Here is a 22,799-nt window from a genome sequence, read left to right as displayed (position 1 = left end):
AAAGAGGAAAATATGTGGAAACAGATCTCCTGTTGTGCTAGTGAGTATCTGGACAATGAAGAGAGAAGATATTAATAGGAGGTAAATCATTGTATAAGAGTATGATGACCAGCAGCTGATTAAGTGTTTAATAAGGGGGAAAAAATTATAGCTATGACTAAGAATGAGAGGAAATGTCTCTAAGACTTCACATACATTTTTTAAGACTTGTTTTGAGGAAAATAAATTAATACATATGTAAACCACTTAGAACAATGTCCCCCACACAGTAAGTCAATCATAAATGTTAGTTATGATTACTTTATACAGGTGTGTGCATTCATGAGCTTGCAAACACAGGCATACATTTTAAAAGCAGATCTAAATATAATATATTCCAAATTTATTTTACCTGTTTATGCTCACCTAAGTAAAAAAGAAAAGCCTTACAAAATTACATTAATACCTTTTGAAAATATAAAAATTCAAATATCTTTCCAGGTTATATTTTTAACTCTGCACATAATCAAACAGATGAGAAACCTATACATTTCAAACTAAAAGTAAAGGTATAGACTCATAATATTAGTAATTTCTAAGAATCTAATTCTTCCAACTGTTCACTTTCAGCAGCATTTTTCATGTCTTTTAATGAATTTCTATATAGACTATATATATATGACATTTTATACATATGTGTGTGTATTTAAAAGTAAAACTGATAACATACTATTCTTATAGGACTAAATGTTCAAAATATTTGAAAATATTTATTGGTATGATTTGTGGCAAAAATTAAAACAAAGTAATCTGCCCTCTACCAGTCTACCTGAGGGCAAATGAGGTAAAATACAACATTTACAACCCATGACCCTTGTACTGACAGTTTTCCATTTATTTCCTAATCAAATTCCAATATTCAATTTTAAATAATGAGGAAAACCAACAGAAAGTCAAGATAATGTCATATGGTTGGTTTTTACCTTGGATAGCTCTATGGAAAATGTGCATGTAAATTCCTATTCTCAGATTGTTTTCCAAGCCTAGATTCCTTTTAATCATACAATGCAAGGAAGATGATGATCTGTGAGTGTGAAATCATACCTCAAATATTCTATATGTAGTCATGGCAGAAAGGGAGAAAAGACAGGGACTAATATTTTGGTGTACCCACTTGGCTTTAGGAAATGTACTAGGCTACATAGGCACATTATTATTTTATTTTCTCAGCAACCTTGTGGGTGTGCCTTTACATCTTCATTTTAACGATGTGGAATCTGAGGTGGATGGTTCAAGACCATATCACTGTCAAAGACCATGGTTGAGCTGGGTTCCTGGTCTCTACATCTCCCCTTTCTAAAAGAGGCATAATTATCATGAAGTTAATACAAATTAAGCTACAGGACACTCAAGAACATGGGCCACTTCCATGTCACTTGAGGCATGAGCAAAGTGTTTATGAAATCCTTGTTTGTGTTACACTTGCAAAATAGAATATTTTTCTACTCCTTTTCTTAAGGAAATTCCCTCAAATAACATAATCTTTTATTCTTATCCTTACCCAGCAAACGAAGAGTAACACACAGACCATGGAGGGCATTGAAACAGTTACATTCCCAGACTTCCTCTGTTCCTCTACAACCTATATTTGTGCATTGCTCTAATAATTAGAAAATGGTTTTATTTGTTTTCCATAGCAATTATATGAAGTAGGCAGTACCATTATTACCATAATACAGATAATTGAACTGAAGTTTAAAATAAACAAATGAGGGCCAATAATTTAGCGTTAATGTTAGAGACTAGCACAAACAAAAACTGAAACCATATTTGTTATTGAATTCAAAACAGTTAGATTTGGTTAACTTTTTGTTTGTTTGCTTTGTTATTGATGTTGTTGTTGATTTTTCTGTACTCCCACTGCAACTAATTTTTTCCCTACTTTGTTTCACAAGTTTAAATCAAAAACAGTGACTTCAAATCTGCATGATTAAGGTAATTTTGCTGTTGTTATTGTTGCCTTCCCTCCTTCTAGAGATATCAAATATCATGGTTTGAAACTAGGCGTGGTTAAAATTCTTCAGACACAGCTGTTTTCACGTATCTTGTACCTCAGAAGTCTGGCTGTATCCCCCATCTTAGGAGGCCCAGTGTGGCATTACTACACTGCCTAGAGCAAAACTCTTAAGTGAGATGACAGTGCATTATCATCTTCCATGAGGCTGGGCAGTCAGCCTCACCTTTTCTGCTAGTACACATGGTGAAAGCTTTGGGTGAAAGTTAGAACTTGGCTCTCTAAGCAAGCTCCTGCTGTGGACTGCTGGGCTGAACTGGTGCCAGCCGGATCTGCCTACTGAGTTTGCCTTTCCTTAGAAAAGACATTAACAAGCATCCTGGAAAGGGAAGGTGCTGTCATTGCAAAGTAAATAAGTTAGCTGTCTTATAAGAAAGGCAAAACTGACAGAGATGTCTTAAAAACTTCTAATGTATGAATTAAGTGAAAAAAAAACTGGGTTTGACACAATCTATTCTGTAGGCGGAGTCCCACAATTTATTTATAAGAAGACTATATATTATCTTCTTAACAAACACACAATCTGAAATCTTGACTTCCTTGAGGGTGTTGGAATAAAACAGGCTGGGGATCTTACCTTCTTAAATCATTTTGACTTAGTCGCGGATAGAAGGAGGCAGGAAAAGAAAGAAGAAAAGAGGAAGAAAGGAAGGGAGAGAGACATGACAAATGAAAATAAGAGTGTAAAATTAATATAAGAGAAAAAAGACACTACCCATCTCTTAGCAAAAGAACAGACTGTATTTTCTCTAAATCTTCCAATACTTAGCCTGAAACACGTTTCCAAGTAAGAACATGTTCTTGCAAAGCATATGTAAAATATTTCAACCCTCAGGTTTTGGCTCTTTATTTTTATTTTTTTATTTTTTATCAGAATCATCTACTTAACAGAGTTGTGTGGCTAGTGTATTTAGAACTGAAGACAAGCTTGATGAATGCAGAAGATGGCCTGGGCAATAGTCCAGCAACTAAAACATAATTAGAATTATCACAGACACTTTAATCCCAATTATTTAATCTGTGGGGTGTCCAACACAACAAGTGCTTGGCATAACTCAACAAAACAGATCTTACAGAGAAAAAGAAGGAAAAAAAAAAAACCCACAAATTTATGAAACACAATTAACTAGGGATTTATTTATGCTTTTTTCATTAGGCTGGGGTTTTATCTTCAGGGTCATAGTAAAACAAATGTAAATTAGAATGCGTGAGTGTGTGAGAGTGTGTGTGTGGGCAGGGGTGATATTTTTTAAAAATAAGATTGAAAGCATTACTCAAAACTGTTATTAATATCAAGTTTATGGTGATATCATATTGACATCCCTCTCCCTACCCTTTCTTCCAGCCTTCCAACAACCTTTCCACACACTCAACACACATCCATGGGCACATACGCCAAAATCCCAGGCAAGTTATTGCACTCTGCTTGATAAACACACAATGATTAAAGGCATGAACACTTTATCACTGAAAGACACAGAGGAAAGAAGGCACGCCCTAGGTTCTACTTTTGTCCGACAAAGTTTTGTTATGCTCGCCTATAGTATAAGTAATAATTTAAGATATATTAATAAAGTAACACATAAGCTGATCAGAGACTAAAGACTGCAAACCCTACAGGAAAAGAAGAGCTACAGAAAAGTTTAATTATGAATAGAACCTACTAGGACTTTTTAAACTGGGATACAATTAAATGGCACTCTAAAGGCAAAACACACACACTTTTTAAAAAGGGGTTTTCAGGCAATTTTTAAATATAGAAGTGACTGCTTATGGTTTCTTTAAATTACTATCAATTAAAAATCATTTCACAAAGTTCTACTAACATTAAAATGACAATAAATGTCATCATACCAAACCACAGAGTTTTTAAGAACTCCAAGTGGACACCTACTAAATTACAGTTTTATTTTATGACTTTGTAACACCTGGGATTCTCATTAGGGATACTGGATGAAAATTTGAACTTTTAGGGAAAAACAAAAAACAAAAAAAACAAGACCTTCAATTACTACAAATTTCACCAGACACAATTCAAATTCTTACGTATCTTATAGCACTTTTTCTTTCTATTTATTTTTCTTTGCACTAATAGATTATATCAGGTAACAATTGTTTAAGATCGTAATAAAATAGGTTAAATGGGAATTTTAAAATCTGATTCTTGAAGTTAATAGATCAGAATTACATTTTAAGCCACTCAATTAAATGTTTCTTATTGTTATTATAATAGGAATTTTAAAATTAGTGCCATACCTTTCTTTTATGTGATAAGAATAATTGCAATGAATAAATCCTCTGTATGGGAACTCTATAGGGTCAAAAGAAAAATGCAAATTCCAATAAAGTCTTAAAATTCAAAAATAGCTGCACCACTATTTATTTGGAGCTTCATATGGAAATACCTATTTCACACTACAATTTATATGACATCAGATTCTATTTTTGTAACAGCTTCTTTATTATGAGAACATTTTGTGTATGTTAATAAATGAATTGTCAAAAATAAGTTGTTGTTCAAAATTTATATTTAAAATTGCTACACTGCTTCCATTCTTACCTTGCTCAAACACTTTAAAATCTATCTCATTAATTGAATACAAACAGATGTCTGGAAAGTCAGAAACTAAAAGTAAATATTAAATAGAGAAAAACTGTCCTAAGAATTCATGCTAATTGTTTTGGAAGTTCAAAACCAAATACTTAAAAAATAGATCATTCGTATTTTTAAGTAAACATTTTCAATGGCACCAATTATTTATACTACATTTTCAACATCTAATAATTGTCAGTTTTCTAACTGTCATATAGTGCCTTCAAAAATTGTAATTAATAAATTAGAAAATCTCTTGTTATTTATGTATTTTCTATCGCTAATGCATTCACTCAATAAACATTTTGTTGATTAAAGATAGGTACTAATAATTTTTTCTAAAATATATGAACCCATTTTAATCTGTGTTTACAAAGCCTTCAGAACTCATTTTTCTTTTTATCTACCTTTATATACACGCATAGAAATATCTACCAATTACACAAGGATAGTACATATGATAAATTTTTAAAATCAGTTAACTGTTATTAGGTATATATGTATACAATGGACTATAATAACTCTTTTGAAGAAACCCTTATCTATCCTATGGATTACATAACTTTTGATAAAATAAATATGCATTACTCAGTAGGAGCCATTCTCCACCTGAAATATACTCACTAGAGATATTATAATAGTAAGAATCATTCTGAGTTTCTAAGTAAGAGTTGACATTTTTGACTCTAATATTGCTTTTATAATAACAATTCACTCTTTCTGAAAAGAAAAAGCAAATGCTACGATCAATTTTTAATGATTAATAAGCAAGATGTGAAATTCAAACCTCAATTAATTCTGATGCTTTAAAAAAACCATTGTGAGCTATTTTAAGATTGTTTAAAATGATGTCATAATCTTTAAATAGGTATCCCTGTTAACTTAAATTGAAACTATTCAGTAATAAAGTAGAATATATTAAATATATGCTAATTTAAATTTTAAAAATGTCTAAGGAGTTATCGATGATTTGTTCAGCAATTATTTCTTTGAAATATGAACACTATATTTTTCTTTTGAAAAAAGAACATTAAATTTGACTCATAAAATGGATAATAACTATAGTTACCTAATATAATCATGTACATTATACTCTATTTTTACAGTCAAAGGTAGAAAGCTTTCTACCAAATGAAAAAGAAACTAATTGCCATTCAAGCAAATACATTTAAAAAAGCACTCCAGACAAAGGAGATTCAAGTGGTAGAGTCAATCAACAAAAGTGTGGTGGAAATAACTGAAGCACAGTTATTTTCTCAATAGCAGCAATCAATTCTGAATAAAATATGTAATTAAAAAGTTTAGAAATGTTTGCTGTAAATACCTATATCATTTCCTTTTAATTTGCATGTAAAGCTACAAAACACATATACTTTAAGTAGTCATATTTTATAGAGAATAATAATACAAATATGTTATAGTAAATAATTTTTTCTAGGTGTAAAAAGTGAACTTTTTTTTCATACCAACTATATTTTATGTGAATTGGAATAAAGAGCCAACAGTATTTCCAAATGACAATATTACAAGAAGAATATTTCCAATCAAAGAAAAATCTTTGTTTTAAATGCAGAAATTGTTCACTGTCCTCTTTGTCTTATATGAGGAAATGAAATACTCTTACCTGTCACCCTAACACTCAAGAAGATCTTTGTCTACCTCAAAAGGAGCTTAAAATGTCAAGACTTAGGTCCCCTTTTCATGGTTTATTAAGCAAAAAGCCAAAACTATTCATGGTCCCTTGTAGTTTCAACAATCTATGATTTAAATAGGGGTAATAGCTCTCTTTTCTTGTTCAGCAATGTCCTGGTGAGGAAATGATTTTACTGTCCTTTTTTCTGTGGGGTCCTGCCGATTTATCTAAAAGGAAATGAATTACAAGGGAATGACAAGGCCACAGAATAAAGCCATTTAGTTTTACAAATCTATTATGTCCTCCAATCTATTTTATGGGCCTGGTTCTGTTATAAGCCAAGAAAAACCCTAAAACAAACTTTTTTTTTCCCCTTTTTTATCTTTCCAAGGAGAACATGTACAAATTTATGATTGTTTTTCAGGCAGTTTAGCCTTTTCTTCCCACCTTATGTGTTTCTACCCCACTTTCTCAAACTAACAAAACATTCAGAGACAAGAAACCGGACTTTTCAAATCCAAACTGCTGACAACTGTCAGAAGCACTTTACTGGGACATTACTGACTGTAGCTTCAATGAATTAAGCTTGATTCACTGCGGGTGAATCATTTTCAATGCAGAGCTGTTCAGCAGTAATTGGCCAAGAAACCCTGCTGTGAAAAGCACTTGTCAAATAATGCTTGTTTACAAATATATCTCCAGACAGCAAAAAGTGGCAGTTACTGAATACGTTCAGGGCCACCTCCAAAATTCATAGCAATGGACATGAACCCTTTACTTACTAAATTTATTTAAATTTTCACTTGCAGATACACTTGCTAATATTTGTCCTGCTTGATCAGAGACAAGTCTGTTTCTAAATATACCTCTGAAATCTTTTATAATAAAAGTTTTGAATATTATACTGTAAATCAAAGGATTCTTCCACATTTAGTTTATGACCAATATACTAAAACTACTAATGATATATTTAACTTATAAATTGCTTAGAATTCAGACTGAAGGGCAAATTTTCCTCTTATTGTCTGCTATCCAACATATTCATACATACCAAATAAATACATTTCATAAAAGTCCAAAATTCCAGATATATGTTTAGCTTTTTCTGCTCAATTCTGCTTGCTTATACCTAACAAAGTTAAATTTAAGAAATGACTAGAATAGCAACTATGAATGTACACTCACATTTATTCTGTATGTTTTAAATTTTTTTTCACATAATGGGAGCATTCATAATATACACACACACACACACACACACACACACACACACACACACACACACACCGTCTTTGGGAAATCACTAAACATCTGTAGATTGCAGAAGACAAATTATATGAGAACAAGTGATTAATGAGTTCAGCATATACATCAAATCTTTCTGCCCCCCTGACCTTCCCAAGTCCCTCCAGAAGCAAATAAACAAATTGGAAAACTCTAATCTGAATCTCTAAAAAAGCCCAAACATTTTATCAAATAAGTATTTTAATACACTCTGCTGCTCAATTTATAGCAATAGCATGGAGAAACAAGAAGAGAAGAATCTATATCTCACAGAGCAGAAATAAAGGTCTAGGATACTAAGTGGATAGGTGGAAAACTGTGCTCAGCTGAGATAGGATGGATTAGATAATGACATAGGTATTTATACAATTTTATTTCCAATTAAGTATAATAGTGACATATTACAAAATGTGACCCCAAACATCAAGCTTTTTTCAGAGCACCAGGTGGTAAGGTACATCTCATTTTTTATTAGATCTCCAAGCCCCATCTCACTGTAGTCCAAGTTTTGCTGTGTGACGGACTAGATGAGGTAAGACAATACAATCTATGGGTGTTAAATCTGCAGCAACAGCCAGGCTATGTTCCACAAGATTCCAGCTCTGCTTTCAACACCTTAGGAGACCGGCGCTGTTTCCCCTTCCTTCTCTTTCCTTCTGCCTCTTCCTCCCTGCACAGTCTTGGCTCTTGTTCCCATTCAGTGTCACTCTCCCTGAGAATTCAGTTCTTCCAATTTTCTAAAGAAGATCGACACCCTTTCAGCCCCACCTAAGTTCTCCTCTTCCATCACACCTGGAGAGAGGACTTGAAATCCAACGGAAACACGAAAGGATGAATGACATTACCGTTAAACCCCTTCAAATTCAAACCAGGATGCCCCTTTTGGTGGAATAAGACAGTTAAGAAAAGAGCCTCCTCTAACGCTGTTATAATCCTCCAGACGTCTAACAGAATGAATTTCAAATAAGGTGTTAATAAAAGGTCTACGACTCCCAAAAACACTTTTTCAACTTTATCAGAAAGAGAAAATGCCCGATTGTTTGCCTTAAGCGTGAGAGATTACCTATATATGTATATAGATAAATGTAGATAAATACAAATAAGTCTTTAATTAGCGTTTAAAAAATAAAATTAGAGGTTAAAGACAAAGTTCATGGGATGGGGGAAGGGAGCCTCTATCTGCCCTGCTTTCACACCTTTCCTTTAGAGCTGGCATTGCTGGGATACCAGCTCAGCGCCTTCTCCTACAGCGGAGACTGAACCCATGCAAGTCACGGGGACACACACGACTCCACCACTGCTGCTTCATCTTTCCGGTCTAGTGTCCCGTGCCCAGGAGTGGAAGGAATTTCTGTAAGGTTCTGAGCCTCACGCGTCGTATCCACAACCCCAAACCGAAACCCCACCGTTCTAGCCAAAGGGGGTAGGTTTTTCTGTTTTCATAGTGGAGCTAAAAGATCTGGATCTGAGATGCTGTTCCCGCCCCTCCGCGAGTAATGCGCCCTTGGGCTGAGACCCGAGCTCAATCCGGGTGTGGGAGAGGAGCGAGAGCGGATGGAGGGGACCCAAAGGCAGAGGGCTCAGATCCAAGAGGCAGGCGGGCAGAGGGGCTGAGCACTGCTCCGGGAGCACGGTGAACGGCACAGGTGTTGCTCCCGGCCGGCCCTACTCTCCCAGAAAAAGGCAGGGACAGTATTCTGGGTCCGGAGCGCAGGATTGGGGGTAGGGAGGGGGACTGGGTACTCCCGGATCAGGTGCTGGCCAAAGCAGGTCTTTTCCCTCTCTAAGACATGCCCAGCTGGGTTTTAGCAGTAACTTCCTAGCAGCGACACTCCCCCACGCCCCTCCTCCCGCGGCATCCCACCTTCTCGCCTTCTTCCACCTTGGCTTGAGTGTGACAATGAACTCCCCCAAGAAGAAGGGCACCCAACAGTGTGGGGCGCCTTCTATCCTTCGCTATACCCCTCCCATGAGAAATAAAAGCTCCTGCCACCCACCCCAGAATAGCAGCTGGTGATGCCCTAAATAACAGCTCCCAGCAGGCACTTTCCCCAAAAATAAAAGCATCCAGCCACCCCCACAACGTTTCCCATCACTGGCCTCAAATAACGGTTTCTAAAAGCCCCACTGCTCCAGAGATCCTTGTCGCTGAGCTTCAAACAGTTCCCACTCCTTCAAGCCCTAAATGTCACTTCCCCACGCGCCTTAAGTGAGCCCCAGCCGCACCCATCCCCTGGTACGGGCCTCGACCTCCTTTCCCCCAAGGTTTTCCACCTTCCCAGCCCCCCAACCAGCCTCTGTCCACATGCATGTTCCTTGCCCAGCACTCCGAAGCTAATGTCAAACAATGCAACCAAAAACCGCAGAGGGGAGCGAAAAGGCCAGTGGAAGGGGACGACAAATATTAATTTGAGATGAGAGTGCGATTTAGTCTGCAGCAGCAGCGTCCAGCGCGCTGAGACCCGAACTCCCCAGGCCCCGCCTAGCCCCTCCGCCCTAGGTAGCCGCGGTCCCCACCCCCATCTCCCTACCTTCGTTGCTGGGGCTGGCCAGGAGGGTCCGGAGTGCGGCGCACAGGAGAAGGCACGTCCAGAGGGGAGCCCGGCGAGGTGCAGAGTAGCAGCCGGCCAGGGACGCTGGGGTGATGGGGGTGTCGCCGCCTCCGCCTGGGGGCCGCCGGCGTCCCGCACCCCGGGGCCCCGAGCCCCGCATCTTCTCCGAGCCTCCTCCGCTGCAGCTGTCCCGCGCGGCTCAGTCCACCGCTTCGGCCTCGAGGAGCCGCCAAGGGAGACTCGGGAGTCCTCCTTGTCTCCCCGTGGGGTCCTACGCCTTCTGGCACGCGGCTCCTCCAAATGCGGGAACCACGGATCCGCTGAGATAGCTGAAGTTTGCTTCTCGCTCTTCTCGCCTTCCCCTTTGGTGGGGTTAAATGAAATATGAGTTCTGGTTGCTAGTGCAGTTCTGGACTCGGATCAAGGGTGTCAAGAGGGTCTCGCGTCCTGTTCCTTTGCCTTTTAAAAATACTTTTACGGTTTGAGAATTTTTAAATGCCACTAGGGGAAAGGTGAAGGTTCTTTGCAGTCTTCAGTGTTGAAATGGACGAAGGTAAGGAAGACAAATCATTTTAAGGCGAAATTCCCGATTTTTTTTTTTTTTAAGGAGGAAAAAAGCAGGGTGGCTAAGGATAAAGAAAGAGTAGTTGAGAAAATGTGGAGAATGAAAAACAGGAGAGCAGCGAGCAAAAGCAAAGATCCAGAGTTCAAAGAGCCTGGCAGAAGGAAATAGCTGCGGGCTGAGTGCTGACGAGGGGAGGGACTGACGGCGGACGGCGGGCAGGAGCGAGGAGCTGGGCTGCGACGGCCCGGGAGCTGCTGCGGTTCCCGCTGCTTGGGTAGGAGGCGGTGTGTGCGCGGCTGCGAAGGCGAGGTTGAAACTGCACCGCCAAGGCGCGCTCCTGCTGTGTCTGGAGCTCTGGCGTCCCCTCTGCCTCCCGGCTCAGCGCCTCCCACCCTCCTTCCCTCCTCCTCTTCCCAGCTCCCCCGCCCTCTGCTGCTCGCAGCCTTGCCAGTGAGAATCTACTGTAAGTGTGAGTGGCTTCGACGAAGTCACACACCCACGGAGAGAAGTAATCTGGAGGCTGCCGTGGTGAGTGTTGCCTAGCGGTCTCCGGGAAAGGCGCGTCTTCCTCCCGGGATAATTAGGGCGAGTAATCCTCCTGACGACGCTGACGAGGACTGGGGCTCCCGGGAGGCGGAAGGCAGATCAGCCCCAGCTAAGCCGGCGGCCCTTAGAGACGCGGGTCCCTCTGTTTGGCATCTTGTCTGCCGCCCCTTACAGGCTGTGGCATCAACAACCTTGTCGTCACATCGCCGCGCATTCGCAGGCTCTGCTGGTCCTGGTCCGTGGCTAGTTTCTTAAACACTCATACAGCTTACCGCTGCTGACCCTTTCTGTTCTTCCCATACTTCGATGGCTGGAATAGGAAATTACTCAACGTTATCTTCAGAAGTAAATTGTAGAGTAAATAAAGAGGCAGTAGCTCTGTTTGAGATTTCAAGGAGTCAAACAATTTGACTATTGAGATTTGTAGTGTGCCAGGTACTTTCATAGATGGCGATTTAATTCATTTATTTCATTGATAAAATGTTTTAGTATTTTTAGGAATTGTACGATATGCAGGTACATGCCATACATTCCAGAGAAATTAGCCTCGGTCAAATAAATTCAGGGTTTTGAAAAATTAATTATTTTAATTGATTGTGCCCTATTGCATTGAGAGATTTACAAACAGTGGGGAAAAAAAAAAAAAAAAAAAAAACAGTTAAGACAATCGACTTTCTATGCTTCACCTCTATTATGTCTTTTCTTGCTTTAGTATATTCTGTCGATTTATGCATTCTTTCAAAGAGATACATTTGAAGGACAATTTTAATATACGGGCATTAAAAAACAAAAGGCTGCAGAGAAAGCACCTACAGAAAGGTCTAATATTAGAAGAAAGATATCTCATTTAATTTCATGCATAGTAACCGCTGTAAAGCTTGGGCTTCCATTCACACCTAATAAAGGTAAGTCAGCTCACCAGTTTTGACATATCTAGAGTCTTGTTTGTCTTCACAACAAATTCCTCACAATCTTTAGCTGGTGACATTTGTTTATGTTTAAATATTTGCGAAATAAAGATGAAAAAATAAAGGAGCAGTGATGCAATTTTGTAAAGAGGTGAAAGCTCATCTTTGATTTCTTTTTTTCCCGAAATGTTTTGGCACCAGAAGTCTGAAAGCAGATTCTTTCTATTATAATGTGCTCCAAGTGGATGAAGCAAATTTAGAGGAAAAGCAGTGAATCAGTCTCTCAGTTTGGCAAAAAGCCTCACAGTGAGATGGAAAGTTAAAATTTATGTTTCTATTTAAGGACCATTCAAAATGTAAGCTCCCCCTCCCCTATAATTATAATTGAGTTACTTAAAAATATTTAAGCAGAATATCAACTATGATATCTAAAGCCCAGAAATATGTAATAGAACTAACATGAGTTTAATGGGTCTTTGAGCTCATTCCTTCACTTCTGTAGGACTTGGTATCCTCATCAGTAAAATGAGGATTTGGAGTAGACAATCTTCAAGCCTTCTTCCCTTTCATGTTGGTTGCATGTCTATGAGACTGCCCTGTTCATCTATCTTCAATTATTTACTACTGGCCACAAAATGACCAAATTTTTCAGCCTAGAATTTAAAGCCTTCTACCACAAATGGTTTAAATATGTATTTTTATTCTATACCACAATGTTAAACTCAATTTTGCCCTAAATTACCTCATGCCTCTCTGATTTTTCTGCCTTTTATTCCATTCTAAAGAAATCCCACCTCTGGAAATATTTACTCCCCCCACCTCACCACAACACACACACACACACACACACACACAGTTGCTGTCATCTAAATCGTACCCAGTGTCCTAGGAGAGCCAGGCACTCAAGCCTAATTTCTTCTTTTCCCAACAAAAAAGTTACTTTGTCCTCCTCCTCGAAGTAGTCATAGGTTGACATAAATCAACACAATGCCAATATTTTCTGAATCAAAATTGGAATAAAATTGTCTAACTATATCTAAAGAGAAGAAAGACAGAATTTAAATCTGGTATGTCAAAGAAAACCTGGGACTCTGGTCAGCATGTGCATAATTGTGTTATCTTCTCCCAACATTGCTAAGTTACATGATTGAGAATACAGAAAGCAAAATCTTTTGTATTCTCCACCTTAAATTGCAGCCGTCTTTCTCATAGCTGTTTAATAATGTTGATTACATATCTCTGAAAGATTGAACAACTGTAAAGTTCATTGAAGCTGTAAGGTTCATGAAGTTCTGATGACAACAATGAAAATAATTTTTTGGTCTAAGGAGGGTTAATCAGAAAAGGTAGTGATGGTGGTTTGACTTGGACTTCAATCTCAAAGGAGATTCACATTTGGCCATGTGTTGATGTCTTGGCATGTTAATACTTTTTAAAATACAATTACATTGATCCATGGGATTGCATGAAAACTAGATAGGGTTTATATTTTTCTTTTATACTTATTGCTTTGCACAACAAAAGGCCACACCATCAATATTGGTTTCAGCGCCCTATTGTTTGCATTTCTCATTGCTTGGAACCACTACTATGACCTTAAAAGATGAAAGTGATTAGTGTCTCCCAAGATCTCTGCTTTTATATGACTTCTGTACTAAGTTTTCCTGAAGGAAGGATATTCAAAGTAACCTTGATAAGGTGCCTTGAAAGTTTACTACCCTCATAAAAAGTTTTAATATTATAGTTAGGTTCAGTGTATTAATAAGCCCAAATATATCTTCCCTGCATTCAAAGACTCAAGAAAAGTAATTTTGACAGAAAGCCTTGCTAGTTTTTCCTGAAGATTTGCTATATGTAAAGCATTATGTGACGTTTTAACCTTAACTATGTTACTTAACGCTGACACTTCAACCCTGATGTTGGTGTAATTATTATCCCCAGGCTAATGATGAGAAAACTGAAGAAATGAGATTAGGTGACTCAAGTAGTCTCTCAGATGGTAAGACATGGAAACTTTCACCCATGACATGGAGTCTATTGGAAAAAGGTCTTACGTAACAGAAGTAAAGAATAAATTTGATAACCAGGTTGATCAGAAAAAGAGGACTACCCAAGAGTTCTGCATGAATGGGAGCAATGCGTACATGAAAATATTCCAGTGTTCAGGTTTAAGTCTAAAAGCGATTTTCAAAATAGGTAGTAGAGGTCAGATCAATGAATAGGAGAAAACGAGAAATGAAGGATCATAAGCAAGCATTACTTAAAGAAAAATACTGTTTCGTGTACACAGAAACATGTACACGATTTGTTTGTGTACAGTGGAGACAATGGGCAAATCAAGAAAACAACAAGATTGAGGTCTGTGGTCAGATGATATTAGCCCAACACATGGCACACAGCCCCTTTAAACCATGGTGAAAAACATAAGCAACAGTCTTTACTAAAACAATTTAAATAAAACTCCATAAATTCAAGAGCGTTTTTTTCACATTATTTAATTATAGCAATTTTTCACAAATCTGTTTTAAATGTTTTTGTCACTTAGCTAGATTCTTTCTTTGGGGGAATTTGGTGAAAAATACAAGCAAAGCAAAATTTTAACCCATGATAGATTTTAGATGAGAAATTATATGATACCTTAATGAAACTATAAGATACTCTAAAGAAGTTAATTTTTCAGATTCATTATTTTCTAAAGAGGATAGATGTACGGTGATGTTAATTATTTTGATATCAAAGATAAATATTGACTAAAATATATTTAAGCAATTCAATAACTCTTGAAGTTTACAACAAAGATAATACTGTAATATATCCATAAGTGTATATATTGTATCTTAATGGACATAAAACAGGAAATATTTTTTGTTTAGTATTATTTCTTAAGCATTTCTTTCCTGAAGTCGTAGAATCTCTTCTTTTTGCTAACGACTCACATTTCTACCTATTAAGTTGAGGTTAAATTATATTTAAATTTTACAAGTTATCAGATGGGTGTTTAATTTTAAAAAATAATGCATTAATACCATTTTAATAAATTAATGAGGATTGAAATATAGAAAGTATTTTATAACTTAACAATGCATGAAATGATTACTCATCAGAAATTTCACTTATTAAAGATGTCCATATCACAGCCAGCACTCTTTTTATCTCTCTTAATCAATATTGAGAACAAAATAAAACTGTCACCCTACTCATGATTATTAATAGGAAGTTAGGTAGCAAGAAGAAAGAATAATATGTTCAAATGAATTACAGTGAGCCGAAGAGTCATGGTGGTTGTTGATGGTGGTGTTTTCTTCTTTAATCATTCTTTTATCAATGTGCTAGAATTGCAGTTGTTGCAGCATAGCATGAGGCCAAGGCTACTGGAGTTTATGATGAGCCAAATTGACTTGCCAGGAAGTTCTTTGGTTATTGTTTGCATCAACCAAAAGATGCAAGATGTGAGTGCTGGGATAATACAGACTTTTGGGACTGAAAAAGTAGGAAATGTGTGGACATAAGTGTCAGAAAATTGAAATAACACTACTGTAAGAGTTAAAATTCTATGTGTTCTAACCTATTTTCTGGACTCCAAAAGTATTTGCAAAAATGTGAAAAATAAACTGTAATATTTTTCACATTCAGAAAACTGTTTATTAATCTCAGTTGATATACTGACTTCAAATTGATAGTTAATCTACTCATACAAAAACGTATTTTATAAAATAATTACTATACTTTGCTAGGGGAAAGCTGATCAATTTTTTCCATAGCATAAATAATGAAGGGGTACATATGCAACTAGGATTTATTTTCTTTCTTTTTTCTTTTCTTTTTTTTTTTTTTTTGAGGCAGAGTCTCCCTCTGTTGCCCAGGCTAGAGTGCATAGAGTGCAATGGCTGGATCATGACTCACTGCAGCCTGGAACTCCTGGCCTGAAGTGATCCTTCTACATCAGGCTCTCAAGTAGCCAGGAATACAGCCTCCCAAAGTAGCCGGGAGTCCAGCCCTGGCTTTAGATACCACTGTTAATTGTCTGTTGAACAAGCTTCTAGCTAAAAGTTAGCAGTGATAATCTCATGTACTTGTGCTGTTAGTGGGATGTTAATCTGAAACATCTTTATTAGCATCATTTAAAAATAACATCAAGTGCTTTTAAGGTGTGCATAGTTTCAGATCTAGCAATTAAATTTTTTATGTTGTGAGTAAATTAAGATAGGCCAAAAGATTAAACATAGTGGTATTTTTAACTGATAAAAATCAGAAGTGTTCTAATCTTTAATAAGAAATGCTTAATATATTATAGTATATTTATATAATAGAATATCATGGGATTATTTATTTATTTATTGAGACAGACACTCTGTCACCAGGCTGGAGTGCAGTAGTGCAATCAGAGCTCACTATAACCTTGAGCTCCCAGGCTGGCACTACAGGCTTGCAGTACCATACCTGGCTAATTTTTTATTTTTTTTATTTTTTATAGAGATGGGTATCTCACTTTGTCCGGGCAGGTCTTGAACTCCTGGCCTCAAGCCATCCTCCCACCTCAGCCTCCCAAGATGCTGTGATTACAGTCGTGAGCCACAATGCCGAGTAGGACCATTTAAATACAAGAATATATATTATACTTTCATACTTTGATATGTAAAACCATCTTTATATATATAAAATATAATATATATAAAATATATATAATATATAATAAATATTATATATTATATATTTATATATATATATAAAGCCCAACTAATAAAAAGCAAACTTTTTTAAGTTTGAAAAGCTATATGCCATTATTATTGACATTTGTATATGACTGGTGGGATTAATTGAATTTATTTTTATTCTTTTAATTTTTGCATTTTCAATAATTAGCATTTATAACATATAACAATAGAAAAACATTAGTAAAAAAAGAAAAAGTCCTAAGACAGGCACAGTGGCCCATGCCTATAATCACAGCACTTCAGGAGGCTGAGGCAGGTGGATCACCTGAGGTCAGGAGTTCAAGACTAGCCTGGCCAACTTGGTGAAACCCCATCTCTACCAAAAACTGTCTGGATGTGGTTGTAGGCACCTGTAATCCCAGTTCCTCAAGAAGCTGAGGCAGGAGAATCGCTTGAACCCAGGAGGCAGAGGTGGCAGTGAGCTAATATTTCGCCACTGCATTCCAGTCTTGGAGATAGAGCAAGACTCCGTCTTGAAAAACAAAAACAAAACAAAACAAAATCTTAGAGGAAAATGTATATGCAGTCATCAATACACACACACAAACACACACACACACGAGAGAGAGAGAGAAAACAGGGAAGAAAAAAATAAAAAGAAAGTGGAAGAGACAGACAGAAGAGAGTACAAAGATGGTAATAATTAGTAACTTTATATTACCAAAAATAGTAAAGTAAAAATTACTTTAATTAGCCTCTTGCCCCTATTATAAAAAGAGTTAAGTACAATACTTGTTTGACTTAATCATGTTCTGTCCACAGGAAATGTTGTATTGTATTCACAACCTTTATAACTCTTCCAAAATTTCTAGCATACATGATTTCTGTTGTGTACCTCATGTTTCAATGCATTTTCCCACTGAATTTTCCAACATGCCAACTTTATTGACTGCAGTTCTAATTCTATTTTCTTTCTACACTGGTTTACTTCATAATTGGTAACATTCCTCTTCCTTTGCTATCATATGTGTAGATTATGAATAGTTAATTTTCTTGAAATATGTGAAAAGAGGAAAAGACTATGGCACAGAATTAGTAAAAATTGAAATTTCACTTCCTAAAGTTTTATGGTCTGAGATTGATGTGGTTTGGCTGTGTCCCCACCCAAATCTCACTTTGAATTGTTGTAATCTCCATGTGTCAAGGACAGGGCTAGGTGGAGATAATTGAATCATGGAGGTGGTTTCTCCCATACTATTCTCGTTGTAGTGAATAAGTCTCGTGAGATCTGATAGATTTATAAACGGGATTTCACCTGCACAAGCTCTCTTGCCTGCTGCCATGTAAGATTTGACTTTGCTCCTCATTCGTCTTTAGCCATGATTGTGAAGCCTCTCCAACCATGTGGAAGTGTAAGTCAATTAAATTTCTTTCCTTTATAAATTACCCAGTCTTGGGTATGTTTTTATTAGTGGGGTAAAAACTGACTAATATAGTAAATTGGTACCAGGAGTGTGGTGCTTCTGTAAAGATAGCCAAAAATGTGGAAGTGCCTCTGGAACTAGGTAACAAGCAGAGGTTGTAACAGTTTGGAGGACTCAGAAGAAGACAAGAAGATGTGAGAATGTTTATAACTTCCTAGAGACTTGTTAAATGGCTTTGACAAAAATGCTGATAGTGACATGGACAATAAAGTCCAGGGTGAGGTGGTCTCAGATGGAGAAGAGGAACTTGTTGGGAACTGGAGCAAACATGATTCTTGCTAAATTTAAACAAAGAGACTGGTGGCATTTTGCTGCCGCCCTAGAGATTTGCAGAACTTTGAACTTGAGAGATGATTTAGAGCATCTGATGGAAGAAATTTCTAAGCAGTAAAGCATTCCCGAGGTGACTTGGGTACTGTTAAAAGCGTTCAGTTTTATGTGTTTACAAATATATGATTTGGAGTTGGAACTTATGTTTAAAAGGGAAGCAGAACATAAAAGTTCAGAATATTTGCAGCCTGATGATGTACTAGAAAAGAAAAACCCATTTTCTGAGGAGAAATTCAAGCCAGCTGCAGAAATTTACATAAGTAACGAGGAGTCAAATGTTAATCACCAAGATAGTCACCTCTAACCGGGCATGTTAGAGATCTTCATGGTAGCTCCTTATATCACAAGCTGGGAAGCCAAGGAGGAAAAAATAATTTTGTGTGCCAGACCCAAGGGCTTGCTGTTTTCTGCAGTCTCTGGAGTTGGTCCCTGAAGACGAGCCATGGCTAAAAGAGGCCAACCTAGAGCTCAGGTCACTGCTTCAGATGATGCAAGCCCAAGCCTTGGCAACTTACATGTAGTATTGGGCCTGCAGGTGCAGAGAGGTCAAGAATTGAGTTTTGGGAACCTCTGACAAGATTTCAAGGATGTATGGAAATGCCTGGATGTCTAGGAAGAAGTGTGCTGCAGAGGGGAATCCCTCATGGAGAACCTCTGCTAGGGCAGTGAAGAAGAGAAATGTGGGTGTGGACCCCCATACAGAACCTCCACTTGGGCACTGCCTAGTGGAACTGTGAGAAGGTGACCTCCATCCTCCAGATCCCAGAATGGTAGATATATTGACAGCTTGCACTGTGTTCCTAGAAAAGCTGCAGACACTCAATGCCAACCTGTTAAAGCAGCCAGAATGAGGGCTCTACTCTGGCCACAGGGGTAGAGTAACCCAAGACCCTGGGAACCCACCTGCTTCATCGGTGTGATCTGGGTATGAGACATGGAGTCAAAGGAGAACATTTTGGAGTTTTTACGATTTGACTGCCCCACTGGATTTTGAACTTGCATGGGGCCTGATGCCCCTTTGCTCTGTCCAATTTCTCCCATTTGGCACATTTATAGTTACCCAATGCCTGTACCCCCATTTTATCTAGGAAGCAACTAACTTGCTTTTCACTTTACAGGCTCATAGGCGAAAGGGACTTGACTTGTCTCAGATGAGACTTTGGACTGCGGACTTTTGACTTAATGTTGAAATGAGTTAACACTTTTGGGTACTGTTGGGAAAACATGATTGGTTTTGAAATGTGAAGACATGAGATTTGGGAGGAGCCAGGGGTGGAGTAATATGATTTGTCTGTGTCCCCACCCAAATCTCACCTGAATTGTGATAATCTCCACGTGTCAATGGCGGGGTCAGGTAGTGATAATTGAATCATGGGGACGGTTTCCCTTATACTGTTCCTGTGGCAGCGAATAAGTCTCATGAGATGTGATGGTTTTATAAATGGGAATTTCCCTGCAAAAGCTCTCTTGCCTTCCTGTCACTATGTAAGAACTGACTTTGCTCTTCATTCACCTTCCACCAAGATTGTGAGGCTTCCCCAGTCATGTGAAACTGTGAGTCAATTAAACCTCTTTCCTCTGTGAATTATCCAGTCTCAGGTATGTATTAGCAGCATGAGAACAGACTAATAATATATTACAGATAATTTATTTTTCATCAAATGCTTTTCTAATGTCCATTTTCCTGCCTTTGTTTTTTTGTCTTTGAAAACCATTTTCTATCTTCTTCTTCCTCAAGCACCTAAACTCTTATCTTCTCAGCCAAGAAGAATATTTCCCAAAGCATTGTCTTTGGTTAAACCCTTCTCTGCCTGAATTAAGTCTCATGAGATCTGATGATTTTATAAAGAAGAGTTCTCCTATACAAGCTCACTCTTCTCTTTGCCTGCTGCCATTCATGTAAGACATGACTTGCTCTTCCTTGCCTTCTGCCATGATTGTGAGGCCTCCCCAGTCATGTGGAACTGTAAGTCCATTAAACCTCTTTTTCTTCCCAGTATTGGGTTTGTCTTTATCAGCAGCATGGAAATAGACTAATATGTTTCCCAGTCCCTCTCATGGAGTGTCTGCCCACAGATCATCAACAATCATAATTCAAAAATTCCATAAGAAACTTTCTTTATTCGTACTGGCCCAAAGTGAAACTGACCCCAGAAATAACACGTTTTCTTCCTTGACTACTTGTTAAATTTATAAAATTATATAAAAACACAGAAGCTAGGTGGATAGAAGAAATACATAATTTTTGTAAAGTGATAAAAGGACGTGAGGCAAATATAAAAATGTAAGTGATGGTTTGTAGTAAAACTGGTTGATTGCATCAAAGATACTATCAGTTCTTTATGTTTGATAATTAAAAATGTATTTACTCTTCAGTTCTGATGACCACTGAGGGGGAAATACATGACTTAATAAAGGGCTTCAACATGAATCATAAATCACAAACCAAAACCATGGTTTGAAATCCATCAATAGTTGTCATTGTTAATTCTGAATTTGGTTATTAGATGAAAATTAATAAATTATGAAAATTATGGTGTATGAGTTATTTTATAAAAACATATTTAAAAATTAACTAAATTTTCCAGAAAACAAAAGCCTAGGAAAAAAAAATCTTTCTTTTTTACCTTTACGAAACATATTCCTAGTGTTATTTGCATTGTACCATCAAATTTCATTTTATGTTTATGAAAAATAATCAAAAAGAGCAAAGGGCATAATGGAAATACTCCCTTCAATATTTAAAAAAAGGAAAAAAAAAAACACTTTTGAATCCTTGTTCATAGGCATGTACATGAAGCATTCCTGCAGACATCCATAGTGAACAAGTCTAAGGACAATAGCTTTCGTTGACCCCCAATGGGAGGTGAGAAGAAGTAACATTAGTAACCTCAAAACAATGAGATTCCACAAAGTAAACTTTTGCAATATTGCATTTTCTCTTAATGTTTTGCCTGTCAAAATTATTTTACATCAAGTGATTTTTTGTAAACATTTTGTTTTGAGATAATTATAGATTAGCTGGATATTGCAAAGAAATGTATAAAGAAGTTCCATGTACACTTTCTCAAATCTCCCTCAGTGTTATCCTAATACACATTTATAATTAATATCAAAACCAAGAAATTGACATTGGCATTTTGCAGAGCGTATTCAGATTTCACATATTATAAATGTGCTCATGTGTGAGTGTGAATGTGTTTGTGTACCTGAATCTATGTAATTTTATTTCATAAATAAAATTTATGAGTGGGTAGCCTTGTGTAACCACCAGGAAACTCAGGATACCCAACTGTACCATTACCACAATATTACCTCATGTTATCTCTTTATACCCACACATCCACTGCCCTCTATCCCTAGCACCTAGAGATCACTAACTGATTTTCATTTATATTGTTATGCCATTTCACAAATGTTACATAAATGGAATGATGTAGTTTGTATCCTTTAGATATTGGCTTTTTCATTCGGTGTAATTTTTGTGAGGTTCATCCAAGTTATTTGTAAGTCAATAATAGCTCATTCTTTTTTATTGCTAATTAGGATTCCATAGAATGAATATACCACAGCATGTTTAACCATTCACTCATTTAAGAACATTTGGGTGGTTTCCAGCTTTGGGCTATTACAAATAAAACTGCTATGAACATTTGTGTACAAGTTTCTTTGTGAAAATAAGTCTTCATATCTATGACATAAATGCCCAAGAGTGCAACTGTTAGGCTGTATGGTAAATCAATTTTCATCACCAATTTTGATGATATGTGGTTATAGCCATGCCCATTGCACCCTCAACTTGTCCAACAAGAACAGGATGAATTGGATCTAATAATATAATAAATACTCTTAAAAAGAAAATATTAGAACACACAAAAATATTCAACATATACAAAGAAACAGTGAAATGAGACAGTCAATGGAATATTAAATAAATAAAATAAGAGGAAAATTCAAATATCAAATGAATATCCTTGTATATAAATGATGTCACATATTTCTATATTTAAACTTTTAAGCATACTAAGAGTAGAGAAATAATTATCTTAATGAAGTAGTAGCCACACAACTTTTACTTAATTGATTTATTCAAAATATAATCTTCAATCTTATTCTATCTCTTTAAAAATTGTTCCATACTCCTAACACTCATATTCCAGTATTTGAATGAGTAACTCATATCACTTGGTCCCAAA

At 36.9% G+C, this 22,799-nt stretch overlaps 1 protein-coding gene across 4 annotated transcripts in view; it reads right to left on the bottom strand.

The window, feature by feature from the left end:
* The window catches only part of EPHA5 (EPH receptor A5), a 351,284-nt gene extending 339,434 nt beyond the window's left edge, over positions 1–11,850 (bottom strand). For all 4 annotated transcript variants that reach the window (XM_023232142.1, XM_023232144.1, XM_023232143.1 and 1 more), the window contains exon 1: positions 10,095–11,850. In XM_023232142.1, the coding sequence (XP_023087910.1) occupies positions 10,095–10,275 (181 nt within the window). In that variant the 5' untranslated portion in view covers positions 10,276–11,850. The remainder of the gene's footprint in view (positions 1–10,094) is intronic.
* Positions 11,851–22,799: the final 10,949 nt, after the last annotated feature.

Source organism: Piliocolobus tephrosceles, chromosome 3 (assembly GCF_002776525.5).
Source record: "Piliocolobus tephrosceles isolate RC106 chromosome 3, ASM277652v3, whole genome shotgun sequence".
NCBI lineage: Eukaryota > Metazoa > Chordata > Mammalia > Primates > Cercopithecidae > Piliocolobus > Piliocolobus tephrosceles.
Note: the sequence above shows the minus strand (reverse complement) of the source record. Positions and strands in the feature narration are given on the sequence as shown.